The 26,875-nt window shown below is 37.4% G+C and overlaps 4 protein-coding genes and 1 pseudogene across 5 annotated transcripts; 3 read left to right on the top strand and 2 right to left on the bottom strand.

Annotated features, from left to right (window-relative positions):
* Positions 1-346: 346 nt before the first annotated feature.
* On the bottom strand, positions 347-784 carry LOC142606014 (uncharacterized). Its single transcript, XM_075777433.1, has one exon. The coding sequence runs from the start codon at positions 782-784 to the stop codon at positions 347-349; it is 438 nt and encodes a 145-aa protein (XP_075633548.1).
* Positions 785-5,234: 4,450 nt separating this feature from the next.
* Positions 5,235-8,824, top strand: LOC142606907 (uncharacterized). Its single transcript, XM_075778274.1, has 6 exons — positions 5,235-5,413; positions 6,286-6,537; positions 6,995-7,138; positions 7,226-7,915; positions 8,054-8,308; positions 8,534-8,824. Exons 1-5 carry the CDS (start codon positions 5,306-5,308, stop codon positions 8,288-8,290), a joined length of 1,431 nt encoding a protein of 476 aa, XP_075634389.1. The 5' UTR covers positions 5,235-5,305; the 3' UTR covers positions 8,291-8,308; positions 8,534-8,824.
* Positions 8,825-10,377: 1,553 nt separating this feature from the next.
* Positions 10,378-19,339, top strand: LOC142606914 (uncharacterized). 2 transcript variants are annotated; one of them, XM_075778282.1, is made up of 11 exons: positions 10,378-10,686; positions 11,124-11,330; positions 11,439-11,704; positions 11,869-11,953; positions 12,059-12,223; positions 12,375-12,508; positions 12,668-12,937; positions 13,052-16,728; positions 16,849-16,984; positions 18,174-18,254; positions 18,959-19,339. In XM_075778282.1, exons 1-11 carry the CDS (start codon positions 10,521-10,523, stop codon positions 19,037-19,039), a joined length of 5,268 nt encoding a protein of 1,755 aa, XP_075634397.1. In that variant the 5' UTR covers positions 10,378-10,520; the 3' UTR covers positions 19,040-19,339. The 2 variants fall into 2 exon arrangements, with proteins under 2 accessions (XP_075634397.1, XP_075634399.1); XM_075778284.1 differs by having other exon boundaries at positions 16,861-16,984.
* A 2,563-nt stretch (positions 19,340-21,902) lies between these two features.
* On the top strand, positions 21,903-23,052 carry LOC142606015 (uncharacterized). The gene is made up of 2 exons (XM_075777434.1): positions 21,903-22,696; positions 22,791-23,052. Exons 1-2 carry the CDS (start codon positions 22,002-22,004, stop codon positions 22,978-22,980), a joined length of 885 nt encoding a protein of 294 aa, XP_075633549.1. The 5' UTR covers positions 21,903-22,001; the 3' UTR covers positions 22,981-23,052.
* Positions 23,053-23,314: 262 nt separating this feature from the next.
* LOC142606017 (protein NRT1/ PTR FAMILY 2.7-like) lies at positions 23,315-25,978 on the bottom strand (annotated as a pseudogene).
* Between the last annotated feature and the right edge of the window lie 897 nt (positions 25,979-26,875).

The raw sequence follows: 26,875 nt of genomic DNA on the forward strand, positions 1-26,875 counted from the left end.
TTGTAATTGCCTGAGTTGGTTCTGGGGCGAAGACTCGCCGTCTTTGCTGGACTGGCTTTTTCTTGAGGTCCACATTCAGCTTATGCTGGATGACTTTTGGGGATATGCTAGGCATGTCCTCGTGACTCCATGCGAAGACGTCCAAGTTTTCTCTAAGGAATTGGACGAGCCTTGTTCTCATCTCGGGACTTAATGTCATCCCTATTCTTGTCGTCCTGGTTACTTCTCCTTCGACCAGTTCCATTGTCTCCAAGGCTTCTACTTTATCTTCTTCTTTCTTCTCGATCATCCATGTATGGTTCTCCTTCACAGCCAACATGGCTTGGTAGCATTCCCTGGCTAGGACCTAATCTCCTTTTATCTCACCAACACCATTCTCAATTGGGAACTTTACCTTTAGGCAATAAGTAGATGTGGCTAACTTCCATTGGTTAAGTGTGGGCCTCTCAATAATCACATTGTAAGATGAGGGGTAGTCTACCACCAAGAAATCTAATTGACGGGTTAACTGCCTAGGGTAGGTCCCCACTGTTATTGTTAATGTCACTATGCCCTTGGGATATACTTTGTCTCCACTGAAACTGATGAGGGGGGAGTCAAATGGGCGTAGTCTTCCTGGATCTAGCTTCAGCTGTTGGAAAGCAGTAAGGTAGATGATGTCTGCAGAAATTCCATTGTCCACGAGGATTCTCTTGGTATTGAATCCTTCTATCGTGAGCATTATGACTAAGGGGTCGTTATGAGGCTGCTTCACTCCCCTTGCATCTTCCTCCTTGAAAGACATGTCTTGGTCCGTCCGTCTCTGCTTAAACAGGGGTATCATATGGACGTTGGTCACTTGCCTCTGATATGCTTTCTAGAGGGATTTGAATGACCCGCCAGTGAATGGTCCTCCTGCGATCATCTTTATCTCCCTAATCACATTTTGCGGAGGTTAGGACGTGTTATCTTCGTCTTTGGGCGAGGACTCGCATTGGTTTTCGCTACTGTCCCTAAACCTGCTAGACTCCCCTTTCTTCACATACTTTTGCAGTTTTCCTTTCCGTATCAACTCCTCTATCTGCTCTTTTAGGTCCCAACAATCTTCTGTGTAAAGGCTATGATCTTTGTGAAACTAGCAATACTTCTTCTTGTCACGGACGTTAGGGGATGAATGTAATGGCCTTGGCCACTTGAGGTAGTGCTCATCCTTAATCTGAGTCAAAATTTTGTCAACAAGTATAACTAGAAGGGTGAATTTTACTGTTCGAGGAGTTTTCTCATCTTTCCTTTTGCCTCCGTCATTGATCCGACGATCTGGACGCTCCTTTTTCTGTCCTCTACGATCGTCCTCCTTCCTTCCCTTGTCTTCCCGCTTTTCTACATCCCTTATGGCTGCTAATGCATCTTTAGTATTCATGTACTTTTATGCCTTCAGGAGCATTTCTGTCATCGTCTTAGGAGGATTCTTTGCAAGTGAAACCACGAATTCTCTAGACTTCAGTCTTGCTTTCAAGGTCCTCAACTGCACTTTGTTGTCAGCATCATCTACCTCCAAGGTTTCTCGAGTAAAGCGTTTCATGTATGACCGCAGGGTTTCCTTCTCCCTTTGTCTAATAGTGAGTAAATGGTCTGCTGGCCTCTTAGGACGTTGTCCTCCAACGAAGTGGCGCAAAAAGGCACTGCTCAACTGCTCGAAGTTGTCAATGGACGAAGTTGGCAACTTTGTGAACCACTCCCTTACAGCTCCTTTAAGAGTGGTAGGGAAAGAACGACACAATATTTCGTCAGGAGGCTGTTGGAGGCTTAGCGTCATCTTGAAGGTGTTGAGGTGGTCCTAGGGGTCCTTAAGTCCGTCAAACGGTTCAAGCTGAGGCAACCAAAATTTTGACGGCACTGGGCATTCCAAGACTGTCGTAGTGAAGGGAGAGTCTGTTGCCCTGACCATTCTATCTAGGCTCTGATCCATTTTCTCCTTGATGGCATTCCTCAGCTCGTCCATCTCCTTCCTTATCTCTCGAAGAAGATCTGAGTTCTGTTCATCTGGGGTAGTAGGCCCTCGTCGATCACTTCTTCCATGGCTATCTCCCTCATCCTCCTGGTTGGCTTTGGAGTGATTCTCCTCCTGTTGAAGCCGTAGTCTCATTTCCTGATTTTGCCTGGTGAGCTCTTCAACGGCGGCTGCAAGAGCTTGGACTTGCTGAGCTAAGGCTGTTGAATCCTAGTTAGACTCCATCTGAATATAGAAGTTGATAAAAACTATGTTTTCGAATCTGAGTACAAAAATGTCGTCCCCACAGACGGCGCGAAACTGATGAAGTGTAAATTCACCAGTCGAAGTAAGTATGTCCAGATCGAGTCAAACCCTCGTATTCCTAGTTGTGAAAATGGTGAGATAGCTCTCCTCAAGTGGTCACCGGTGTGGTGCTTGCCACAACGCCTCTGATGCCAAAGTCAGTATATGGAAACAAATTAATATAGTATCAATAAGTATTTCTGGGTTTTTTTCGTACCTCATGCTGTTGCTGGGAGGGTTGTATATATACATTCCCATAGCTCCTAGCTGTTGTGACTGTTATGGTGGTTTAATGCTTCTTTAGGTAACGCCTCATGGTCAATGATGTGAGTTTTGATGAGCTTCCAACGGTCCGTACAGCTATCCCTATAACCGTCCGAGACATTTATTTTGTCCGCATTGAATGACTTCTTTTCCTTTGTCAGTAATATGGCTTATATCGTCAAAGGCACCTAGTTAGTCCGTTTGTCAATGCTGCCTCGTTGGCTTGGATGAGGTCGTCCTAAGAAGTTGAGTTCGTCAATCCCATCAATAATATATATATATATATATATATATATATATATATATATGTGGTTTTGTTAGTGTCAATGTCTAGAGAATAAAGTACATCGTAAAAACCAATATCATATGGATTATTAGTCTTTACTACAATTTTTTTTTTTGAAAATTTTCTAGTAAAATTTCGAAGAATACATAATATTTTTTCTGACTTGAAAGCATTAAATAAGGATTTATTGCGTGCACACATGATCTTGATAAATAAGGATTTAATGAAATTCTAATAAGTAAGGGTCGAATCAAATTGTATTCCACTTCAAATGAGAAGATTATTACTTTCATCGGGTTCTAATATTGGTTCTACTGCACGTTTTATGGTTTAATTAGTTTATGCAAAAATTTTCTTTTTCTTATTTTACGATTTAAAACAAAAACCACAAATTCACTTTCTAAAGTGCCTTTGATATTAACTTTTTTCAGTAACATACCTCAACAAAAAGTTATAAAGGACTATATTTGGAGGCACCTTACTGAGTATATGGCTAAAGAAATTGTCCAAATTAATTCTGAGAAGGACCAAGAGAAGAAAGAACTAAATGAATCTTGTTCTCAACTTCTACTAGAACTTCTGCAATTAGTGTCAGCACATATTTTTTGCGGGGACTTCACTACTTTTCGTGCAATATGCAAATCATGGCGATCAAGCAGTGTTATTAGTCGGCCACCCCTGCCCTTATTGGATTCCCCACAATCTCAATCTCGATGTTTATGTCCGTGGTTGGCTGCTCTTATCTCGGGATGATTGCAGCGTCTTTTTCTTTCATCCTTTTAATAAGATTAAGATTGAACTTCCTAGTTGTCGTCCATTTGAAACAATGTGTTTTTCATCTCCACCAACTTCTACAGATTGTTTTGTTATTGGATTAACATTTGCAGCTATAGAAGTTTCCTTGATTAGGCGTGGTGAAGTGGATTGGACTATTAGAAGAGTTAAGGGGGGGTTCTGCACTATCCGGATGTAATCCTGTATTACACAAAGGGAAGTGTTATTGCTTGTTTAGGTCAGGAGATGTGGGAGTATTTGATCTCAACGAGTACTTAAGAGAAGTTAACCAACACTCATTACATTGGATTTTATTTTCTACCGGCCTTCCAGAGCATTTACTTGATTCACATGAACAAAGTTACTTGAAAGAAAATGGAAAGCTTTTAGCAGTTTTTGAGGCCCATGATTGTTAGCAATGTGTTTACGTTTTCTCATTGAACTTCTTCACAAGGAGAACATGGATGATATGGTATAAAGTAAGTAATTTGGGAAATAAAATATTCTATACTAGTCTCAGGGGTTCATTCTCAGAATCAGCTGCAGTGAAAGGAATGGATAACAAGATTTACTTGCCATATAAGTACCACTCGTTTTTCAGTAATTATTCAACCAAAATTTCATATCATGGAAAAGCACTATACAACAGCACTTGGATTATACCCATGTTGACAACAGTGGATCAGGAGTTAAATTGGTGTACTGAATGGTAGGAAGAACTTCACATATTTGAAGTTTAAATTCAATTAAAATTTTATTTTTATTTTTAAGAGTTTTTATTCATTATGGTGAAATTTAGAGAGTGAGTTTTGCATTTTAGCCAAAAAATTAAAATAAGGCTAGTAAAATAAACTAATAGTTTTGGTATATCAAGTTGGGTTAGATGGATCGAAAAACTATCAATGCGAACTTGACTCAATCTAAGGCTCAAAATAAAAGCTCTACTCAATCCAACCCATCAACCCAAAAAAAATCAACTCAAGATGTCAAGTTGGCTGGAGTTGGTTTTGTTGGGTTGGTGGATTGGGAGCAAATCCCCATTAGAGACAATATGCATTAAAAATTTAAAATCAAAATGTTTTGCAGATTGTAACTATTTTAATAGAAATGAGAAATAAAATGAAAAATGAGAATCATCATAGTTGGATTTCAATTTTTTACTTCACAAAAAAAAAAAAAGAGAAATGGAACATGCATTCTCAATAGAAATGCATTTCACAAATCCCAAATGGCTAATTAAACATGCAAATTTTATTTTTATTTATTTTTGACAAAATACTTTTTTTTTTTTTTAATTTCCTATCGTGTTTTCTCAAAATTTTCAATCAAAGACTAATCGCTAATCGTGATGGGTGAGCCCATAGTGGGATAAATCGCTGGCCTAAAGAATTTTTTCAAAATCCTAACCTTGATTTGAATAAAATACATTATTGTAACTTGGTAAGTCATGCTAATTTTTTTAAAGAAAAAGGGATCAAATTATACTTCGAATAACACACTTTCTTCCCATAACGGAAAAAAAAAAAACACACACATTTTCTTAAAAGACATAATTGTGTCAAAGAAAATAAATTGGAACAATAATAAAAATTTAACAGTGAGATAGAAAAATTGTATAGTGATAGAAAAAAGTTGTATACTCTGTCGTGTCTTTACTCTCTCTCTGCTGATAGCAAAAAAAATAAAGATCAGAACGCAGTGCGAAAATGAAGGTTCGTTATGGTGGAATTCAAGGTGGGTTTGCAGAGATTTGCAGGAGAGAGATGGGCTTCACTAAGCCCAGATGCTTCGCTCGCAGATTCTGTGCTTCTGAGGTTTCCAATTCTTGCTCCCCTCCTCCTTTTCTTCATGATTTACCGCGTTTCTTATCAAACGCCTTACATTTACTGCTTTTTATATATTGATGAAACCCAATTAGTCTACTTGACAACTCCGTGCCCAACCTGATTTATTTATAGTTAGATTGGTTACTGAGGCATACGAGAAAAAAGAGTACAAATCCAAATTGTTTTGTTTTATATATATTACCTTTATTGTTTTGTATTAAATGTGGTTCCATAGCGAATATGATCTTTTTTTTTTGGATGAATCAAAATTTTATTCAATCCAAATGATAGTAGCGTGGTTGTGTACAAATCACTCAATCATAATCTATCAACTCCTATCAAACATATAATGGAGCTGCCCAAGCTACTTTACAAATCATAGGTGTCATTGTTTTGCCTTTCAAGCTAATAACTACACAATTCAGCATTCCAGCCTTCAATTGGCCTTGTAATGAGACATTTACTGAGAACAGTAAAAAACACATGATCTCTCAACTCTGCCGTTTTTTTCTATAAAAAACATGTAACATATCCCCTCTGTAGACTTATTTGCGAGACTGTCTCTTGTTGACCTGTTTTGTCACTGAGCCAACAAATAGAAACATGCTTTTGGCATTGATTTTTTTTAAAAAAAAAGGGCTTCCACCGATTAATGTTCTCTGGTTTGAAAGGCACTTCAGGTTTCGAAGCCAACAAATAAGAGTAAAGTTAATTTTTCCTGTTAAACATCTGTTTCTCGATTTGGTTAGATGGCATCTTCTTTGTGGATCCTTCATAGCAAATACCTCTGTATAGAAAGATCTATATGAACTTATGAAGCATTGTAATGGTTGATTATGTGATTTCGCATATCAGTGCAGGTCCTTGTAAAGCAAATAAATCTTTACTGCAAGTTAAGTGGTCATGAAGGTTGTGTAAATGACGTGGATTTCAGCTCTACTGGTGATCTCCTTGTATCGGGTTCTGATGACAAACAAGTTATATTTTGGAATTGGGAAACTAAAACTAAACAGTTTTCATATCCTTCTGGCCACTTGGACAACATATTCCAGACCAGAATTATACCATTCACTGATGATCGGAAAATAGTGACTTCTTCCTCTGATGGCCAGGTGAATTTATAACTAAATTCTTCTCTTCCCTTTTCATATTCATTTTTGTTTTTGGTGAAATGCACTTGCCAATGAACTGATTATCCATTTAACCATTTTGGCCTCTTTATTGAATTTTCTTTTTCATTGGAAAAACAATTTGACTGTTGACCTTTTTCATTATTTTATAGTTTTGTATTTTGATGTGCTATAATCACTTTGTCCAGAGAAGCCTCAAATGTTATAGGCTGTTATTTGGAAAAAAGATTTTGAAGAAAATAAACCATAAAATATGGAAGTTGTTTGCCTGCAGAAGATTTTGTTCATTCTGTCCATTGTGTCCACTGTGCTGCCTGAAAATTATAAGAATTTTAGTAATTTCCATCCTAACAGTCTGGGTAAACTGTTCTATCTTTACCCACTTGCTTAGATTTTGGCTTATTTTCTAACCATTCTGAACGTGTTGTTCCCCTTGCAGGTAAGGCTTGGCCAGGTCTTGGAGGATGGCCGGGTTGATACGAAAATGTTGGGAATGCACCAAGGCCGTGTGCACAAGCTTGCTCTGGAGCCTGGAAGTCCACACATATTATATAGCTGTGGTGAAGACAGTTTTGTTCAACATGTGGGTTTAATTTATGATTTGCTGGTTATTGATGGTCTTGTTTCTCCCCTCTATTTTGAGATTTAGTTATTTCCTTTTCCCTTTCAGTTTGATTTGCGAAGTAGTTCTGCTACAAAACTTTTCTGTTGCTCCTCATTGACAGAAAATAGTAAGCGGCCTCCAAAGAACATAAAGTTGAATGCCATTGTAATTGACCCAAGAAATTCGAATTACATTGCTGTTGGAGGATCTGATGAATATGCACGTGTTTATGACTTGAGAAAATGCCAATTGAATGCATCAAGTAATCTAGATAGACCTGTGAACAAATTTTGCCCCCGTCACCTGATTGCGACCAACAACTTTCACATCACAGGGTTGTCTTATTCTAATACAAGTGAACTTCTTGTCTCGTACAATGATGAACTCATTTATCTATTTCAAAAGTACATGGGGTTGGGCCCCTCATCATCGTCTGCCCCAACTGAAGATCTATTGAAAAATGAAGAGCCACAGGTTTACTTGGGCCATAGAAATTCGAAGACAGTTAAAGGAGTGAGTTTTTTTGGCCCCAATGATGAATATGTCTTGAGTGGGTCTGATTGTGGCCATATATTTATTTGGAAGAAGAAGGGAGCTAAATTAGTGCGTTTAATGGTAGGTGATCGCCATGTTGTAAATCATCTTGCGCCCCATCCCCATATTCCTATTCTTGCTACTTGTGGGATAGAAAAGAGTGTAAAGCTCTGGGCTCCTATATCAAGTGATGCTCCTCCAATGCCTGCCAATGCTGAAGAGGTACTATCTTTAGCCTCCTTTACCCTCCCCCAGGTCTTCGCCTTCTTTTGTTTTGGTGGCGAGGGGGTTCAAATAAGGCAATTGGAGACAAAATATGACTTATTTATTGCATGTAATTTTCTGATAATCTGTGAATAGATTATGGAGTCTAATAGACAAGGCAGGGAAGACCATGCAAGGGTAACTCTTACCCCAGATGTTATCATGCATGTCTTGCGCCTGCAGAGGCGACAGACGATGGCATACACTGAAAGGAGATACAGCAGAGCTGATATTGAGAGTGATGAAGAAGATGAAGGATATGGATTCTCAGATGGTGATACATCTTCTGGAGAGGGTTCAATAGGAAATTCCCCTGAGTGCAAGATTAGCTAGAAGTTTGTAACTTATAAAGTAAGCCAATTTGGGTTCTATTTTTCTCCTATCCTTCCATTATGTTAATTTTAATATGCTGGATATTCGTCTAGTATTTATAATCTGTGATATGGGATGCCTATCTTTATTTGGTGGGGGTGTTAAATAAGGATTTGGATTCTTCAGGGCAAATGGTAACGCCTTTACTGCCTATTCTTGATGTCCAACTTGGTGCTGACATTATGTGTTTTGGTTTTGTGACAGGAAGTATAGTAGCATTGTCAGAAGTACATGAAGTGCAGGAGCTAAATTTTGCTACATGGATGAGCTTAAAGTTGTACATATTTCTTATGCCAACAATCGTTTTCTACTTTCAGAATGCCCTATTTTTGAAGCAAGAGCAGAACTCCTGGAGTGTGTGATGTAATATAATTTTTGGTCCAAATGTACTGAATATGTAGGCTAATTGTATTCTAGATAGAATAACATTGGGTCACGATATTTCACTGTGTTTGTGCAATGTAGTGCAAGTTTGCCAATGTGGTAGTTGTCTATTTGATTTGATTTGATTTGATTTATATATATATATATATATATATATATATATAGATTAAGAGTGAATGTAAAGATAATTTTGAATAATTTGGGGGGCAGCCTAAAGATTTCTATTGAATGATTGGACTGGAAGCAAAATATCACTAATTTCTTCAATTGGGTTTGAAAGACTACTAATCCATTATTCAACTTAAATTTGTGCTCCATTTTCATTAAAGATTGCCATTTTTCATTCTAATTTGTGCACTGTTTTGATGCGATTCCCAACATGGCTTCATGATGGTTTCTTAGTTTTTACCATAGACCGATTAAAGTGGGATTAAGGGTCTGTTTGAATACAACTGAAAATTAAAAAAACTGTAGCAAAATAATTTTTAAATATGTGAATAGTACTGCAAGACCAATTTTTAATAAAAAGTTGTTGAAAAGTACGTGCACAGTACCCGCACAGTACATGCACAGTGCGCGCACAATACGCACGCGGATTTATTTTTTCAAGTTCTTTAATTTGACTCATCTATATTTTGTCGGGTTGGTTAAGAGTGCCGAAATGTGCATTAGATATGGTTGAATTTTATATTTTTTTATGAGATATGTGAGGGATATTACAAGTTTACAACTATTACTATATGAAGCTTACGAATTGATTTGCTACCAATCATCAAAACACATTTATTTGAAGCTTATTAATCATATACATTGTCACATCAATCTGTAAGTTTTATATTTTTTATGTAGTAAAACTTATAATAACTTTAGCATTTTCCATTTTTTATATTGTGATTGACTAACTTTTTTTTTTTTTTTTAGAATACCATAAAAAAAAACCTTTTTTTTTTATATAGAAATTGAGCAAATTTAAGTTAAAATTGTATGTATTAATTAACTTTTATTATTTTCCAATAGCAAAGTTTGGTGTGATTCCTCCTTAATTAAATCCTATCATGTTTAATATAGATCGTTCATTTTTTTTTGAGAGAGTTTCAACGTATGACGTCCGCTCCTAAAAACAGCTTTTTATCATCAGACCAAGACAGTAATCAGTTTTTGGTGTAGGCGGGGAATTGAACCCCAGATCTCTTATACAATCATTAGAGACTTTATTAGTTGATTTAATTCTAAAAATAATATTTAAAGGGTTTTCGCTAAAATTGTCTTCAATAATTTTGTAGACCGAAATAGATGTATCTTTACCATCTTCTAGTAACAGGGCCTTGGATGCATGCCATGTCATAGAAATTCTTGATCTAACGGTTCAGATGGCTTACATATATTATCTCGTGACAACCCCTTGTATAGTCTGGGATGGGCCTGTAGTATTAGGTTATATATTCTCAGCCTGGCCCATGCTACACCAAAAGCAATGCAAGTCAGAGCCGAAAACTCAAAAGCATCGTATCGTTGACCATGACCTTGAGGACTGGTTCGTAAATATGAGACTATGACAAGGCCACTCTTGTAACTAACTCAACACGTGGTCATTCTCATTCATTATGGACAAAATTAAACACTTCCCGCTTACCAATCCTTTCAAAAATTTACACAAACACACGCACATACACACCAAAACTCGTAGATCCAAACCAACCGTTTAAACTTCCTTCTTAGACCCTCACTTTTTTCACTGATACTTCATCATTCTTGGATTCTTCTAGAGCACAAATTCAGAGAGAGAGAGAGAGAGAGAGAGAGAGAGATGGAGTCGGATCTCTCGCTCTTGGAGATCTCCGGCGAAGACGATTCTCTACTGCTAGAGTTACCAAACGACGACGCTTCGAAGCTTAACAGCAACAACTATTTCTTATGCTCGCCTCTCCAAATCCATGGATCTAAGCCTCCTCGTCCTCTTCGCTCCGCAATTGGTTAGGGTTTTCACTCTCTCTTCAAATTTGCTTCAACCATTCAATTTTTCGCTCTGAATTTTCTTTAAGTTTCATTTGCATTTTCGCTTTCTAGGGTATTATTTCTGTTTGGTTTCGATGTTTCAATTAATAATGTCACTCACATTATGCTCTATTGATGAAGCTTTTTGTTACTCGCATTTTGATTTATTGTAATTTTACTCAGAATGTACTTACTTTAATCTCTTCCTTTTACTTCAAAATCTGCTATGCAATTAGCAATTTTGTTTATAGTGCTCTTAATTCATCATATTTGAGAAAATTTTCTGGCTTTAATGGTGTAATCGCTGGGATGATCATGAAAGTAATCAATATGTTGAACCACAGTGGTTGAGCATTTTTTTTTTGTTACTGATTCATTTGATAGTATAGTTTGTAATAGACGGCTTGTGTTACAGCAAAGGGTAAAGTAGGCAATGTGGGTACCGAAAAACCAAGCCTTTCATTGCAGACAGATAGTATTAGCAAAGAGAACATTAACGCGAACAAAGTAGAAATCCCGAAACTCAACATGGAGCCACAGCAAATGAAGAGGAAGAAAAAGGGTGGAGGATACAATTTGCGGAAAAGTTTAGCATGGGATCGGGCCTTTTTTACTGAAGAAGGTTTACCTAATTTCTTTGTTCAGACATGTTGATTTTTTTACCTCATTTTCTTGGGGAGATTGGAGCTAGGATTCTAGTTGATGAACTCATTCGTTGCTCAATGTCCAGGTGTTTTGAATCCGTCAGAGCTATCTATGATTAGTGGAAGTTTTAGTAAGGTTGGTGGGGGGATGTTGTCAATTATCCCCGAAGAAGGGAGAGAATCGTTGTGTAGTGCATCAGATGGCACCCATAATGCAGCAGATTTGCAATCACTGGAAGTAGATTTATTCAAGGAATTGCCAACTTCTGTGAAGAAAGATGGAAAGAGTGGTTCTCGCTTGTTGCCGAAGCATGGTTCACCAGCTAGAGATAATGTGGCCCCAGCTTCTGCGGTTAGTTTTTCTCAAGTTTGAACATATGCGTTGTTTTTTTACTTTTTATGCAAGTCTTGATTAATAGCGTAGGCTTCCCAATTTTGGGTATTTCACATATTCTATTGGATGGAACGTGGGTGGTATATAACTTACTGCAGTTATGTTAAATATGTGATCCTCAGGCCAAGAGAAAGGTTCTTGCAACCAACGATGTAAATAGAAGTGGGTCTAAACGCGGTGGATGCCCACGACCAGTGGCTGCATCTTCATATCCTTGCTAATAGAAGATTTGATGGTTTTCAGTGGTTTAATTGAATATATATGTGTGTATCTATTTGCGTTTTTAGTACAGTTGCCCTTAACTTATTTGAACTCTGAAAAGGCCTGCAAACGTGCACACAACCAAAGCTGAAACGAAAGCATCAAAGGTTTCTAAATTACCTGTTTCAAAGCTAGATTCCTCTGTGTTTTCTAGGACTACAAAGGGTGCTACCACAGGTGCAAATGATTCAAGGCGCAACCAGATTGCTCAACCAGGTAGTTTTGTACATGTGTTTTTATAATGATTGTATGATTAAGTTTCTCATGCTTTTCAGATAAATTTGTTGTGTTCAAAGTATTTATCGAACTAAATAAAATGGTTATGTTAAATGACTGTATTTTGTTTTTCCTTTCTCTAATCTTGCAGTTAGTGTACAGAGGAAGACTGGACCAAAGGCCTCATCAGACAGTGCCAAAATTGTACAAAATAATCCAAAATCTGGTCCTGCTATCAAATCTTTAACAGCTGGTACCTCTGTTAGACAAGCTAGACGAAAAGCGGTGAGAACTTGAAGCTGTTGAAAGCAGAAGGATTTGTTATTTAACATTGTAGAAACTTGTGTGACTAGGCTATTAATTTCTTGTACTTCATCAGCTTCTCCTTATTAACTAGGAAGCATATGTCCCTTTTATTGATTTATTTGATTTAAATAAGTGCAGGTCATTTCAGCATCAGAAAAACATCCATCAACCAATTTGCAGCATCCGCCTGTTACTGAGGCAAATAACAGCTCAGATATCATACCAGCAACATTGCTTCCCTCTACTAGTCATACACCAGACAGCCATGATGGTGGAGGCAAAAAATTTGCTGTTACTCTTCCTCAAAATGATTGCATAACTGGTGGACAGATGCAACATGCACAACTCCAAAAAGCAAAACCATCAGGTTTGCGGATGCCATCACCATCGCTGGGATTTTTTGGTCAGGTGTGCCACTTATATTTCCCAGAATTGGTTAATCAGATGTGTATAAGCCTATAAAGGAATGACTTTTGAGTGTTTCATTTAAATTATCCTGTCATTTGTTTGATTACTTTGCAGCCAAAGTCTTCTTTGCATAGCCCATTACAAAGAACTTCTAGACCATACAATCTACCGGTGTCTAATACTTCTAATTTGAGAAAACCTAGTGCCACAAACCACATTCATGATCTGAGGCCCCCACTTCACCCAGGAAAAATTTCCAATGTGACAACAATTGGAAATATGAAGGTCTTAGACTCGAGTTTGGGATGCTCAGTTCCATCTACTGTTAACCCTGCTTCACATAATAAGCAAGATGAAAAGATGAAATCTGTCTTGCAGATGAATAATAGGCAGGTGGAAGTGAAGGTGCCATATGACAATAAGTGCTATGAAGCAATAAAGAATCAGAATCAGCTTGATAGCATTCTTGATGATGTTAACCAACAAGTTCTGGAAAGTGCAGAACCCTTAAAAACTGAAGTGATTGCTCATAGAGAGGAGTCAGAACTACAGAGGGCATACTGTGGACAGTTGGAGAAGTCTGATGACAACAACAAGGTCGCATATGTTTGCCTGAGAAATAGAGATTTGAGTGGGACTGAATTGGAAAATCCCCCTTCAATTTCTTCTCTTAGTTGTGTGGTGCAAGATAATGGTGTTTCTGAGACCAAGGACTTGATTGATCACCAAAGTGTAGAAGACAAACCATATAGTTTGGCAACTAAGAATGATGGTGCCTTTCCAGGGTCAAACTCTGGAGATGTCAGTGGTAGTAGTACAACAAATATTTCAAAAGCAAATGATGACTGGTTAAGCAGTGTGCATGATGTCAGGGAACAATCTGAGCTGATGAAGTCTTCCACCTGTGAAGATGGTAAAATTTCTAGTGAGAGCCAGAGGCTATGGGCAAAAAAGGGTAGTTTCCTCAAGGATAATGGAGCTTCTAAAGAGTTTCTGAAATTCAATTATTTGGCAGATGTCAGCCCAAAAATCCAAGGTTGTAGTGAGATTGCATTGCAAAGCTCTCATGGCCAATCTTGCTTTGTGTACATGGAGCAGGCAAAAGATGATGCTGGTAAAGATGATAAAATGAGTAGTAATTCACTTGTGGGAGATGAACAAGCACAGTTATTAGAGGTTGATATGTTAGATGCTACAGTAAAAAGTAGCCCGAGCACTTCAACAGTGGATAGTCAATATTTCATGGTCGTTGATGATGTAAATGAAAGAATTGGAGAACAACTGGAGCTCTGTCAGACTGTTGAGTCTGCTATACTGGAAGCAAATGGTGTTTGTGAATGTAAATCAAATAGTTCAAATACTCATTGTCTGGTATCACCTGCAATGCAAGACTGTAGCTGTGGGGTGGCTAAGACCATGGCGTGCCAACATGTCAAGGATGCTCCATCTGGCTCTGTAAACAACAAGCCAGTGGTTGAAAATTACAACTCTTCTATTGATACACAGTTTATACATAATGTGGAACTCCATGGTCAATTTAGCCAAATGGAAATGGAAATGAGGGGTGAAGATCATATGACTGGTACTGGTTGTCCAAAAAGTGGAGATTTTAGTTGGAATGAATTGGAAAACCCTCATCCAGCATGCCGTCTAAGCCCTACAGTGCAAGTTAATGGTGGTTCTGGGATAGATGATGTGATTCAGCTAGAAGATGTGGAAGAGGAAAAATGCAATTTGTTAACAAAAATTTCCAGTGCTACCTCTGAGTCACAGCCTGGCGATGACATTGGTGATAGCCATTGCGATACTCCAATAGTGCCCATTGATCTTCTGAGTGATATGCACGTTGTCAATGAACACTTTGTGGAACAAACAAAACTGAGTATGCTTTGCCCTGTTGAAGCTGATTATGAGGAGAATCAGAGTCCGGAAACATATAACCTTTTGTCTGCAAAGAGTCAGTCTTCTGAAGGGTCTATGAGATTCAATATCAGGACTGCTGCTGATAATTCAAAAGTCAAAATCTCTGGTGAAAGTGGATATATGACTGGTACTGGCTGTCCAAAAGGTGGCGATTTTAGTGGGAATGAATTGGAAAACCCTCATCCAGCATGCTGTCTAAGCCCTACAGTTCAAGTTAATGGTGGTTCTGGGATAGATGATGTGATTCAGCAAGAAGGCGTGGAAGAGAAAAAATGCAATTTGTTAATAAAAATTCCCAGTGCCACCTCTGAGTCACAGCCTGGCGATGACATTGGTGGTAGCCATTGCAATACTTCAATAGTGCCCATTCATCTGCTGAGTGATATGCACGTTGTCAATGAACCCTCTGTGGAACAAACAAAACTGAGTATGCTTTGCCCTGTTGAAGATGATTATGAGGAGAGTCATAGTCCGGAAACATATCATAGCCTTTTGTCTGCAAAGAGTCTGTCTTCTGAAGGGTCCCTGAGATTCAATAGCAGGACTGCTGCTGATAATTCAAGAGTCAAAAGTTCTGGTGGAAGTGGATATATGACTGGTACTGGTTGTCCAAAAAGTGGAGATTTTAGTGGGTATGAATTGGAAAACCCTCATCCAGCATGCCATCTAAGCCCTTCAGTGCAAGTTAATGGTGGTTTTGGGATAGATGATGTGACTCAGCAAGAAGATGTGGAAGAGAAAAAATGCCATTTGTTAATAAAAATTCCCAGTGCCACCTCTGAGTCACAGCCTGGCGATGACATTGGTGGCTGCCATTGCGATACTTCAATAGTACCCATTGATCTGTTGAGAGATATGCACGTGGTCAATGAACACTCTTTGGAACAAACAAAACCGAGTATGCCTTGCTCTGTTGAAGCTGATTATGAGGAGAATCAGAGTCCAGAAACATATCATAGCCTTTTGTTTGCAAAGAGTCAGTCTTCTCAAGGGTCCATGAGATTCAATAGGAGGGCTGATGCTGATAGTTCAGAAGCCAAAGGCTCTGGTAGAAGTGGATTGGAAAGTCCTCATGTTGATCAGCGAAGTAAAGATATTGATGGATTTAATGACATGTATAAGGAATCAAATATCGTGCAATCCTCAAATGGTAAAATATTAGTTGGAAGTTTCAACAGTAATGTGAATATTTTGGCTGCGAGTAATCAGTATCTAATGGTGGTTGATGATGTAAATGACCAATCTGGACATCCTGAGCTTCAAAATTCTGTCGTCATAGTAGAGCAAGTTTTGCTAGATAATAGCCATGGGTTGTGTTTAAATGATGACTTTTTGCTTGCAAACACCACTTCCGAGGAACTTAAGAAGGAAAGTGCTATGTCAGGATATGATGTTTATGGAAGTAAACCAGAAAGTTCCATGCTGTTTTCTGAGGTAACCCCTGCTTTGCAAGAGGATGGTGTTGATGCAGATCAAAAGGCTGAACACTTGCACATGGAGGATGCAGTGACGGGTTCTGTTAACATTGTGCCATTGGCTGAAAATCTTGAATGTTGTACTGATTCAAAGTTCAGGCATGACAATGGTCTCAGTGATCAAGCATCTCTAAAATTTGATTCTTCTGCAAAAATGAGCACAGATAAAATTTCAGGGGCAGTGAGGACTCATAGTTCTAAGGGCTTTTGTTCCTTGAGCGAAGAATCAGGATTATCTATCTTAACTGATCAGTCATCAGAAAGTCACAATGTGTTGAAGAGTGGAAGTTTGTCAGGGGAAGCTGAAACTGACATCTCTCAGATCTGTGAAATGCAGCAAGAGTTGGATGGGGTTGTGCATGCCACAGATGCTAAGGATGCTACAATGCAGCTGTAAGTCTGTTGTCTTGTGTTTTCTCTTTTCCTTGTTTCCTTTGACTCCGTCATTCCATATATATTAGTTTTAGATTGCACAGAAATTCAGAGAGAAGCTTAAACAGTTTAATCTGACAGTTCTGATGGCAGGAGGAACCCTGAGGATGATAACCTTGAGAATGATAAGAAGCAAGATGCTCTTGTAATAAAACCTCCACCTCATGCTGCTCCGTTCTCTGATGAGTGGTTAGCTGCATTTGAATCTGCTGGGGAGGTATATTTGTTCTCTTCCACATACATGTATAGACAAACCATGTTTAGTTGGGACATGATTATTTTATTTTGAGTATGTTGTTAGCAGTTGTATCTTGTATGGGTGCAATCTCTTATGTGCATTTCTCGAAACTGATGAATATCTAGAGTTGAAACTGGGTTTGGTGGATCAGTTGAATGTAATGATAGGGGGATGCACTAGCATCAAAGTGATATTCCTTTATTAAATGGGATGGCATAAAGATTATCCTTAATCCTTAAACCCCATGCATGGACAGCCCTCAATCAAAATTGGACCTACATAGTTTGATTGCTTCCACTATATTTCATGTTGATTCATAATTTGATCCAGCTGATGTGCCAACTCAAGAGTTCTCCCCAGATTGTGCCAGTGAGTTCTAGAATCTAGCTCAAACATCTTCCATAAAAAGGGGTGGAGGTTCAGGTCATAGGTTTAAAATCCAATAGTGGTTCATGCTTTGGAGTAGTATTAGTCAAGCTACCCTGTTTAAAACCTTCGAAACCTTATATGCTTGAGCAATGGATGTAGTTGAAGAATTTCAATCCTTTGAAAATTTATAATAGGGGATATTACAGTTTATCCTATGGTTTGGCCCTATTACTATTTAGTTTACAAACTTTCAATTATTATGCTGTATCTCCTAAAGTTTGCACTTAATTGAAATCGTTAGGGTTCCATCCAAAGATCCCTAGATGGTTTTATTTATGCCAAACTTCAGGGGTTGAAAATGTAGCAATTGAAAATTTTGTGAGACTATATCATGATACAGCCAAGCCATAAGGGGGTAAGTTGAAATTAAAAGTTTGTCCACAAAATGCAAATCTATTCATCCAGATGGAACCTTAATGAGTTTATTTTAAAAATTCACACTTAAAGAGGTCAATTGTAATAATTAAAAGTTTGTAGACTAAATTGTGATAGGACCAAACCTCATGGGGTAAATTGTAATTTTTCCTACATAATATTCACTGCTTTTGATTTTATCCATGATTTCGTTATTGATGGTTGCTTAAATTCAGCATTGGTCATCTCCTGCAGAGAGCTTCTAATTATGGAAATAGTTGAAGAATTTTAATAATCATATAATGTCTTGCTTCTTATCTCATTCATGACTCATTATTATCAGTTTAAATTCTGCTTTGGTCATCTCATACAGAATTATCTGCAGGAAATTCTGACCATGAAAAGTGGAGCTGTACAACATTCACCTCCTGATAAATCTCAACCTGAACCTGGTCCTTGGTCCCCGGTATGACCCAATTTCCTTGACACTAGTTTTTTTTCTGACATGGATTTAGTCAATGCATAACATGTGAATATATTGTTAAGTTGGAAAAATATAGAAAATCTTTTGATAACAGACTCAGATTACTTTCAAATATCATACAATAAGAAAAAATAAATATGGACATGATTTGAGTTAGAAATTATGGGAGTAGTTTTAGATACAAGAGAAATTACAAATGTTGTGATTGTATACAGTGGTCACTATGCTTAACTAGCTGAATTACCTTGTATGCTATGTTGCATGGAGTGCAAAACAATGAGCTCCACATTACTCATGTTTTGATGTTTGCATGGTATCCAATGATTGACAATCACAGAAAAAAGTCAGTTACTACTGGTATACCATATTACTGCTGTGATTAAAGCTACAATTACTTTTGGACTCTGCACTATCTGAAGTGCATGTTTTCATAATACTTTTCCTTACTCAAAGAATTCTCCTTACATTTTTGTAGCATATTACAAAGAAAGCAAGATGTTTAACTATATAAGAATCTTGACCTGATATATGCTTCTCAATTAAGCATTCCACGATCCTATTTATATTTTGATAAGTCAAGAAAGCATTTTACCTTGCATTGTTGTATTGATTTACAAAGAAGAGGAAATCTATGTTCTATTGGAATTATTTGTTTAACGTATATCATTCTTGTTGGCTGTTTTCAGGTGAGAAGAAAAAATAATCAAGAGATCGGACCATTTGACTGTACTAAATATACCAACATCCCACCTTCCAGTTCCCAATAACCATACGAGGAGTTCGGTGGTTTACTAACACAACTTGATTGATTCAAAATCACATCATATAATTTTGTGCAAATATTATTGCCTCCAGTTAACCCCTTGCTCTGCAAAAATGCCTCATTTTTTTTTCTTTGTTCTTTCTGCAACAATCAATGAACTGTAATATAGTAAGATATTATCTGTAGCTCATTCTTCAATGGTATTAGTCTAGAAAATTTGATATATTGAATTCAATAAATGAGATATTAGTGTACATGATTTATATTTAGACTTTGGATAAATGGTACAAGGAATTTTCTTGGAAAAGGGTCTCCAATTCTCTCATTTTTAGCATTTTTTTTTAGAGAAACAAACACACACAATGGCGAGGGAAATGAGTTCTAATATAAATGTACACCACAACTCTACTCAAAAGCCATAGTAACTTTTAAGGGAGGATGAGGCAAGTATTTTGGGGAGGGACTCTTATTTTTGTAGATTAAATTTTGAAAAGATTAAAATAATTGTATATATATTTAAAAAAATTTCAAAATTTTGGAGCCATGGCCCCCCCACCCTTGTACATACCTCCGCCCCTAACTGGAATGTAATATGATATGATGGGTTGAACCAAACACTTTTAGATAGATAGTTCACCACTCTAAGGAATATATAAACACTACCCAAAGAGATATAGAATTAGAACTTGCTACCTAAGGAGTCCACCAATGGGATAAGAGTTTAAAAGAAGAAATCCATCTTTTGAAGCACAATGCCTTTTTAATTTGAAAATACACTTTGATCTTATTTAAAGAGAAATTATATTTTACTGTTCTAAACTATACTCTAAATTATGCTTTGCATTGTACACTATTTGAATGCATATTTTACACTCTAAACTATTACTTTTGTTATATTTTGCACCCAACAATGATTAAGTGGCATAAAGTTAAAAGACCAAAAGCCCCTCTTTCTAATCAATTAAAAACAAAAACTTATTTCTTTATCTATATTACTATTTAACGGGCTTGCCCTGTTTGGACTAGTTTTTTTTGTTCAAAAATACTCCTATGCTCATAGAGACAAAATTAAAGGACAATTCGGTAAAAATATATCTCTAACTTTCACTAAAACATTGCCTACAAATAAGGACCATTCTCCTATTGGTTTTTTATTTTTTTATTTTTATATGAAATCTCCCGTTGGCTTTCAAATTGCTTTATCCACTTATAAATTAGATTAAAAAAAAAGAGTTATATAAAAATTCAAATGGTTTACGTCTTTGTAAAAAAAAAAAAAAGTATTTCTTATAAAACAGGCCAATTTATAGCCCTCTATTTGTGTCTTTGTGCCTTAACCGTTGGGACCATTACCTCTTTAAGAGTCTGTTTTTGATACGCCTAGGCTCTGGCTCCCTTGTCTACCTCTCTGCCTTCCTTGAATACCTTGTTGCTGAGGTTCGTTAAAATATAAATAGAGAGTTAGGGTTTTGTTCCATATTAGAGAGGGGGGCATATATAATTAAAGGGCAAAACTTAGATACAGTACCTTAGGTACAGTACCTCAGGTACCCCTTCTAAAATTAAAACACCTGGACACTCACTTAATGATGTTACTGCCGTTACTTTCTCCGTTTATTTCTTTTTTTTTCTTTTCTTTTTTCCCTGTTTCAGACCCAAGCACTCCCACAAGAAAACTCCAAACCCCAAAACCCCAAGCTCCCACCGTTCTCTCTCTCCCTCTCTGTTCTTCTCTTTCTCTCTTCCAAGCTCCCACCGTTCTCTCTCTCCCTCTCTGTTCTTCTGTTTCTTTCCTTCGCTCTCAGTCAGAATTAGATGAAATAGAAGAACCCAGTGCAGGCAGCAGCTATCTAGTGCAGAAATCCAGCAGTACCTAGTGCAGAGAAACCAGTGCACAGTGCAGAAATCCAGCAGTGCAGAAATCCAGTGCAGAGTGCAGAAATATGGTAGTGCTTGAAGCATGGGCAAAAACAGTTCAAGTTTGAGATGATTGTAATAAATAAAGTAAGGCAAAAATAGTTCAAATAATCAAAAGGCCAGTAGTGAATCTGGACCAGAAAAAGTATCCAATATTAAAGAAACAGAGCGAAGGAAAGAAACAGAAGAACAGAGCGAAGGAAAGAAACAGAAGAACAGAGAGGGAGAGAGAGAACGGTGGGAGCTTGGAAGAGAGAAAGAGAAGAACAGAGAGGGAGAGAGAGAACGGTGGGAGCTTGGGGTTTTGGGGTTCTGACTGAGAGCGAAGGAAAGAAACAGAAGAACAGAGAGGGAGAGAGAGAACGGTGGGAGCTTGGAAGAGAGAAAGAGAAGAACAGAGAGGGAGAGAGAGAATGGTGGGAGCTTGGGGTTTTGGGGTTTGGAGTTTTCTCGTGGGAGTGCTTGGGTCTGAAACAGGGGAAAAAGAAAAGAAAAAAAAAAGAAATAAACGGAGAAAGTAACGGCAGTAACATCATTAAGTGAGTGTCCAGGTGTTTTAATTTTAGAAGGGGTACCTGAGGTACTGTACCTAAGGTACTGTATCTAAGTTTTGCCCATAATTAAAATATATATTAAATATATATGAGTTTTGTTCGATTAAGTGGATATATGATGAATTTACATACCTACTTCCAACTCAACTTGGAGCCCAAAAATATCCATTACAACCCATTAACTCTTAAAAACTAACCCAACCCACCTAATTAGGTTCGAATGGGTCCGTTTTGGTGGCACATTCTAATTAGTAATTACACTGTTGCTTTTATTTCTAGTCTATTCTTTTCTTGTTTGACAAGTAAGCGGCGTATTTTCTCTTATATAAAGCGCAAGTGAAGGACCTTTTCCCTTATTTCATTAAGGTCACTCAAGCCACAAACCACTATTCCGCTTTCCAAAGATCCATATTCAAGTCCCCAAGAGTCAAACACCTTCGCCGCTACCAAAATCCCTACCTCCCCAAAGAAAACGTGAAGAACCTTCAGGGCACAATGCATTGGTGGTATACCCTTGACCAATTTAAAGCTTTCCACAATATTGATATCAAGATATATAAGCGGTTAGTGATTGACCTGCGTTTAGACCCTAACCAATCCAAGAAAGTTGTAGCCTTTTGGAATTGTCTTGAAAGAATAGGCTATGCCAACTTTGTCAGTGTGATCCAACCTTTACCAGATGAACTGCTCCGTGCATTAGCCAACGAGACAATCACGTGCCTAATCTTGTTGGACCAAGGGTTTCAATTTTATGACGTCGATAAAGATTTGCCGTTAATGCTTAGTCTTACTAATAAGCCAGCTTTTTCTTTTTGGTTTCTATATCAGAATAGGCAAAAGGTGATAAGCAAGATTAATGCATTCATCACGAATGTGTGTGATGTAGCGTTTAGCGATATAGTTCCTCCGCAACCAGTACAATCTTTGCAGCCTCAAATTGGATTCATTCAACCCCACCAGTTCTCAAATAGGCATGAAGGTTTCCCTTCATATACGGTTCTTGAAGCCCCTACAGTTTCTTTCCCACCAAATTCCACCAACTCGGTTCAACAATTGGTACCACCAGCTACTAGTAGTGCTAGACCGTCTCCTTTAGTGCCTAGTTTTCACGCTAAAGGTAGAACTTTGTTCGTGACCTTCTCTAAGGGTCATCATGTTTCGAAAGAAGAACTTCGAGACTACATTACAAGGTACTAACAAACACACAGACATGCAATAATAAGTACTACAAATTACAACCTTTTGTAACTTTTATTGATTCCCTTTCTGTTTTCTTGAATGTAGGAGATTTGGGAACTGTATAGAGTCCATCTATATGAAAGCTCAGCCAGAGATGGGGTTCCCACAGTTTGCAAATGTGTTCGTTCGCTCTTCTTCAGATATTGAGCGTATTCTTGGAGGTAAAGAAACAGTTGATTTCTTAGTTAATGGAAAACAAGTTCGGGGGAGACTCTCTGGCTTGAAAAAACAGTAGTTAAGTTGTACTATAGGCAGAGCAGGTCTATTCATTAAAATTCCTCCAATTATAGAGATTCAAATATCATATGCACAGGGTAGTTTTGTTTTAGCTTTCTTGGACACAATTCAAATTCTTTTTTCTGCTGTATTGAGTCTATTGATGAAATAGTGGAGAAAAGAAGTTGACAGAAATAGTGAATTTTACAATTTTCTTCCATTAATTTTCTTTGAGACAAGTACATTGAAAATCATGTCTAACAAGCAATTAATTAGTGCTTCTTTTGTTTGGTAGCATTAGAAAAAATGAGCCAAAGGAAATTCATTAGCTACTTTTGCACTCACCGTTACCCTCACTTATGAGTAAGACCTATCACAGCATTGCTCATATAGCATGCAATTCCAATAATCGTTGCATGCATTGCAAAGTTGATGTGCTTCGGAGTGATGTAGGAAATTCTTGGTAATAGTGTGACTTGTCCTGGATAATGGAATTATTCTCTAATGCCTACGACAGCCATATGCAAGGGGGTTTGTTTTAGTTATTTTAAGCCATTAATTTTGACTCAAGGAGCGCTGCCACAATCATGCGTAAGGCATTGAACTCGTGGTCAAGTGCTTTCCGTTGGAGAGGCGTAGGAGACTGATGAGACAGCTTCTGCCAAATATTATCGAGGATCCGGTTGATGAGAGTGAGAGATGGCTGTGGAGGCTAGTATAAAGACTATCATGAATCTTGCTGGGATTTTGAATTGTGGTCCAATGTGGCGATCTATGGTTAGAGGACTTTGAACCTCATCAGGACCTCTATAGAGTTACTCGAAAAAATGCTACTTGATAGTATTGGGCATATTCTAATTAAAGATTTGAGGTCCTCAACTTGTTGCACCGAGCACAGCCTCCATGGTTTAGCAATGGAGCTGTCTGAGTTGGTGTCTCCTTTGGTTTTCAATTCTGTGCGATTCAGGAACCTGCTTTGAGTAATGGCATTATCGAGTTTGCTTAGCTCATAATAATTAATCAAATTAAACTTTTCCAGCTTCTCTGAAAAAGCAAATAGTAAAATTATACTTGCGTATTTAGTTTTACTACATGATTTGTTTCTTTTTCTATCGGTACATTCTTTTCTAATAATGCTCTAACTTTTTCACCTTTTTAGCTACCAATCGTACTTGATCCTGTTTAAGGTTCAGAGTGGAATTATATATATATATATATATATATATATATATATATATATATATATATATGTATGTATGTATGTATGTATGTATGTATATGTGTTGTTGCCTGCCTTTTCTTTTTCTTTTTCGATTTCCAATTTTATTTGGATGTTCAATATTTGGAATGGCAAGCTAGAATTTAATAAAAAAAGATTTACTTGGCAAATGGGTTTTAGTATTATGCATATGTGTGTGTTTAGTGAGCGCCAGGCTAACTTTTCAGTTTCTGTTTTATTTGTGATCTCTTACAATGATTTCTAACTTAGAAAGTTTGAGAATTTCTGTCATCAAAATTTTGCCTGAAACTTTTAGTGGGCAATGTAATCACCTTCTCTATTTTCCCAACTTGCTCACTGTAGTAATCCTCACTTTTAGATGAAATTGAGATCATTCTCTTCCTAATGGCAGCAATGATAACACGATATAAGCTTGTAAAGGGGCTTCCTTGAGGCTTAATATGCCGATAGTAACGATTTCCCAACAGGAAAATGGCTAAGCCTATGAGAATAACCACAACACATATGCCGAACCCCACGGCCCAACTAAAACTGTCCTCAGACGATTACTGTTGCACCTACCATGGCAGAGGCATATAAAATATTAAAATGACCACACACCAGTTAAAGAAAATTGTTTGATCTTTTGCTTTGTCATATTGATTTGCTCGCATTGCAGCTATAGTAAAGCGTGTAACACCTAGCCAATTGATGCCAGAACTAGACCCATATATAGGACAGCAAATTGGATTTTTGTTGGCATTGGGCACAAGTTTGGTCCATTTACACATGTTTGTGGCCTCAAGGATTTGAGCGCTGCTGTCAAGGCTAAAAGTAATATGCCCTGCAAGTGTCGGTAGTGTCAGCTTTAGTTACGTATTACTTCAGAATATACTTGGTTAAAAAGTAAATAATTTCCGAGTAAGGCTACCATGATGAGGTGGCTAGGATTATCTGATTCCCATGTAAGCATAGATGCTTTAACTATCCAATCTTCTAGTCAAAACATTATAACTAAATTTTAGTAGTCTAGAAATGAATGATAACAAATCAAATGAAAGGTAGCACTGGAATCATGAACAATCAAAAGGGAGTATGTACGGATTGTGCAATAGTGAGTGTAATAAGATTTTCCGATAGCAAAACAGATTAAGAACATTACCAGAAAAGAGGAAAAAGATGAAATCCGGATGACAGAGTAACAGCCTAACAAGGAGTCTGCAATGATTGCTGCGAGGACTGGAAGTAGACAGGTGGAACCATTAACAATGTTTCCTTTTTAAGCAGCAACGATGCTCTTGAAATGGAACTTTTCAATCAGATATACAACCAATTTCGTTCCCTATCCTCCAGCAGTATGTGTCAAGCCAATCAGTGTCCCTGGATTTTTTTTTTTGCAATAAGTTGTGTTGGTACGTACCACATGATTGTGAGTGTAAGAGTGTGAGATCATGGCGTATTTGGTTCTGTTCTCAAATGTTCTATGAAATATACAAGACAAGAAAAACGTTTACCTCATATAAATTGAGCTGAACATAGGAAAACAGATATCAGGAAGATCAACATTTTGCAAATGTTGTTTATAATGCATTTCTCAGCTATTTTCATGGCAAACATGATACACATTTTTTAGCTATAAAGTTGTGAATGAGAGACAGACCAGTGATCCAGTGATGAAGGGGAAGGTGATCCAACCCCCACGTTTGCTGTGAATATCTGACATTTGTGCTTTATCATTGGAGGAGTACTGTCTCCCTTCTTTGGCGTAGCTGAACTCCTGGAATTCAAATGCTGCCATTGTGACAGATTTTAACTAGTATTATATCCTGCTGTCTGAGTTCAGTAGGCATATGGAGATAACAGAACTTGATTGCTGCAATAATCCAAATCAATGGCAACGCAAAAAGGAGAGAGTGATAATATCATACAAATAGGGGGGGGGGGGGTTTGCGGTGAAGCTGAGGGCATTGTACTTCAATAGATCAGTCATTGTATGGTGCGATGTGGTTTTGTCAGTTTTCATATATATATATATATATATTAAATATATACTAAATATATTTAATATATGTTAAATATGTAGTAAATATATTTAATATATACTAAATATCTATTTATAATGTAATTAAATATTTATAAAATCAATATTAAATATAAAATAAAATTTATATATTAACAGGTGCAATGCGGAAATTTTAATATAAATATGTGTGTGTGTAGAGGGTAGAAATTTCCAACAATAAGCCTGGCCCAATGATTTGAGGGCCTTGTTAGAAGAGTAAGCCTAATACAACTAATTTAGAAGAGGTGGATGGTTAGGGTCAACAGCCTAAGTAGAGATATCTTAGCAAGACCAATGAAACTATAAGTATGACCAAGAATATATTTGAATAAAAAGCTAAGGAATGAATCTTTTATATTGAAAGATCTTCCTTTGTCAATCTAAGGAGCCCAAATTATAACACAAATGTCCAATAATTACAGTACTCATCGCTCTATCTCTCTATGAACTTCCTCTCAAATGTTTTTCTCTCCCCCTCTTTCATGGGGAACTTGCTTCTTTATATATAGTAGGAGGAAGGGCATCCTGGCCATCCACTTAGAGGTCTCTCAAATTTGGCTTTAGATACTTGTCCTATCACTACCTTGTTGGTGGTGATAGAGCAAGTTGTGAAAGCTGTGCAGGTGTTCTGAA

Source organism: Castanea sativa, chromosome 8 (genome assembly GCF_040712315.1).
Source record: "Castanea sativa cultivar Marrone di Chiusa Pesio chromosome 8, ASM4071231v1".
NCBI lineage: Eukaryota > Viridiplantae > Streptophyta > Magnoliopsida > Fagales > Fagaceae > Castanea > Castanea sativa.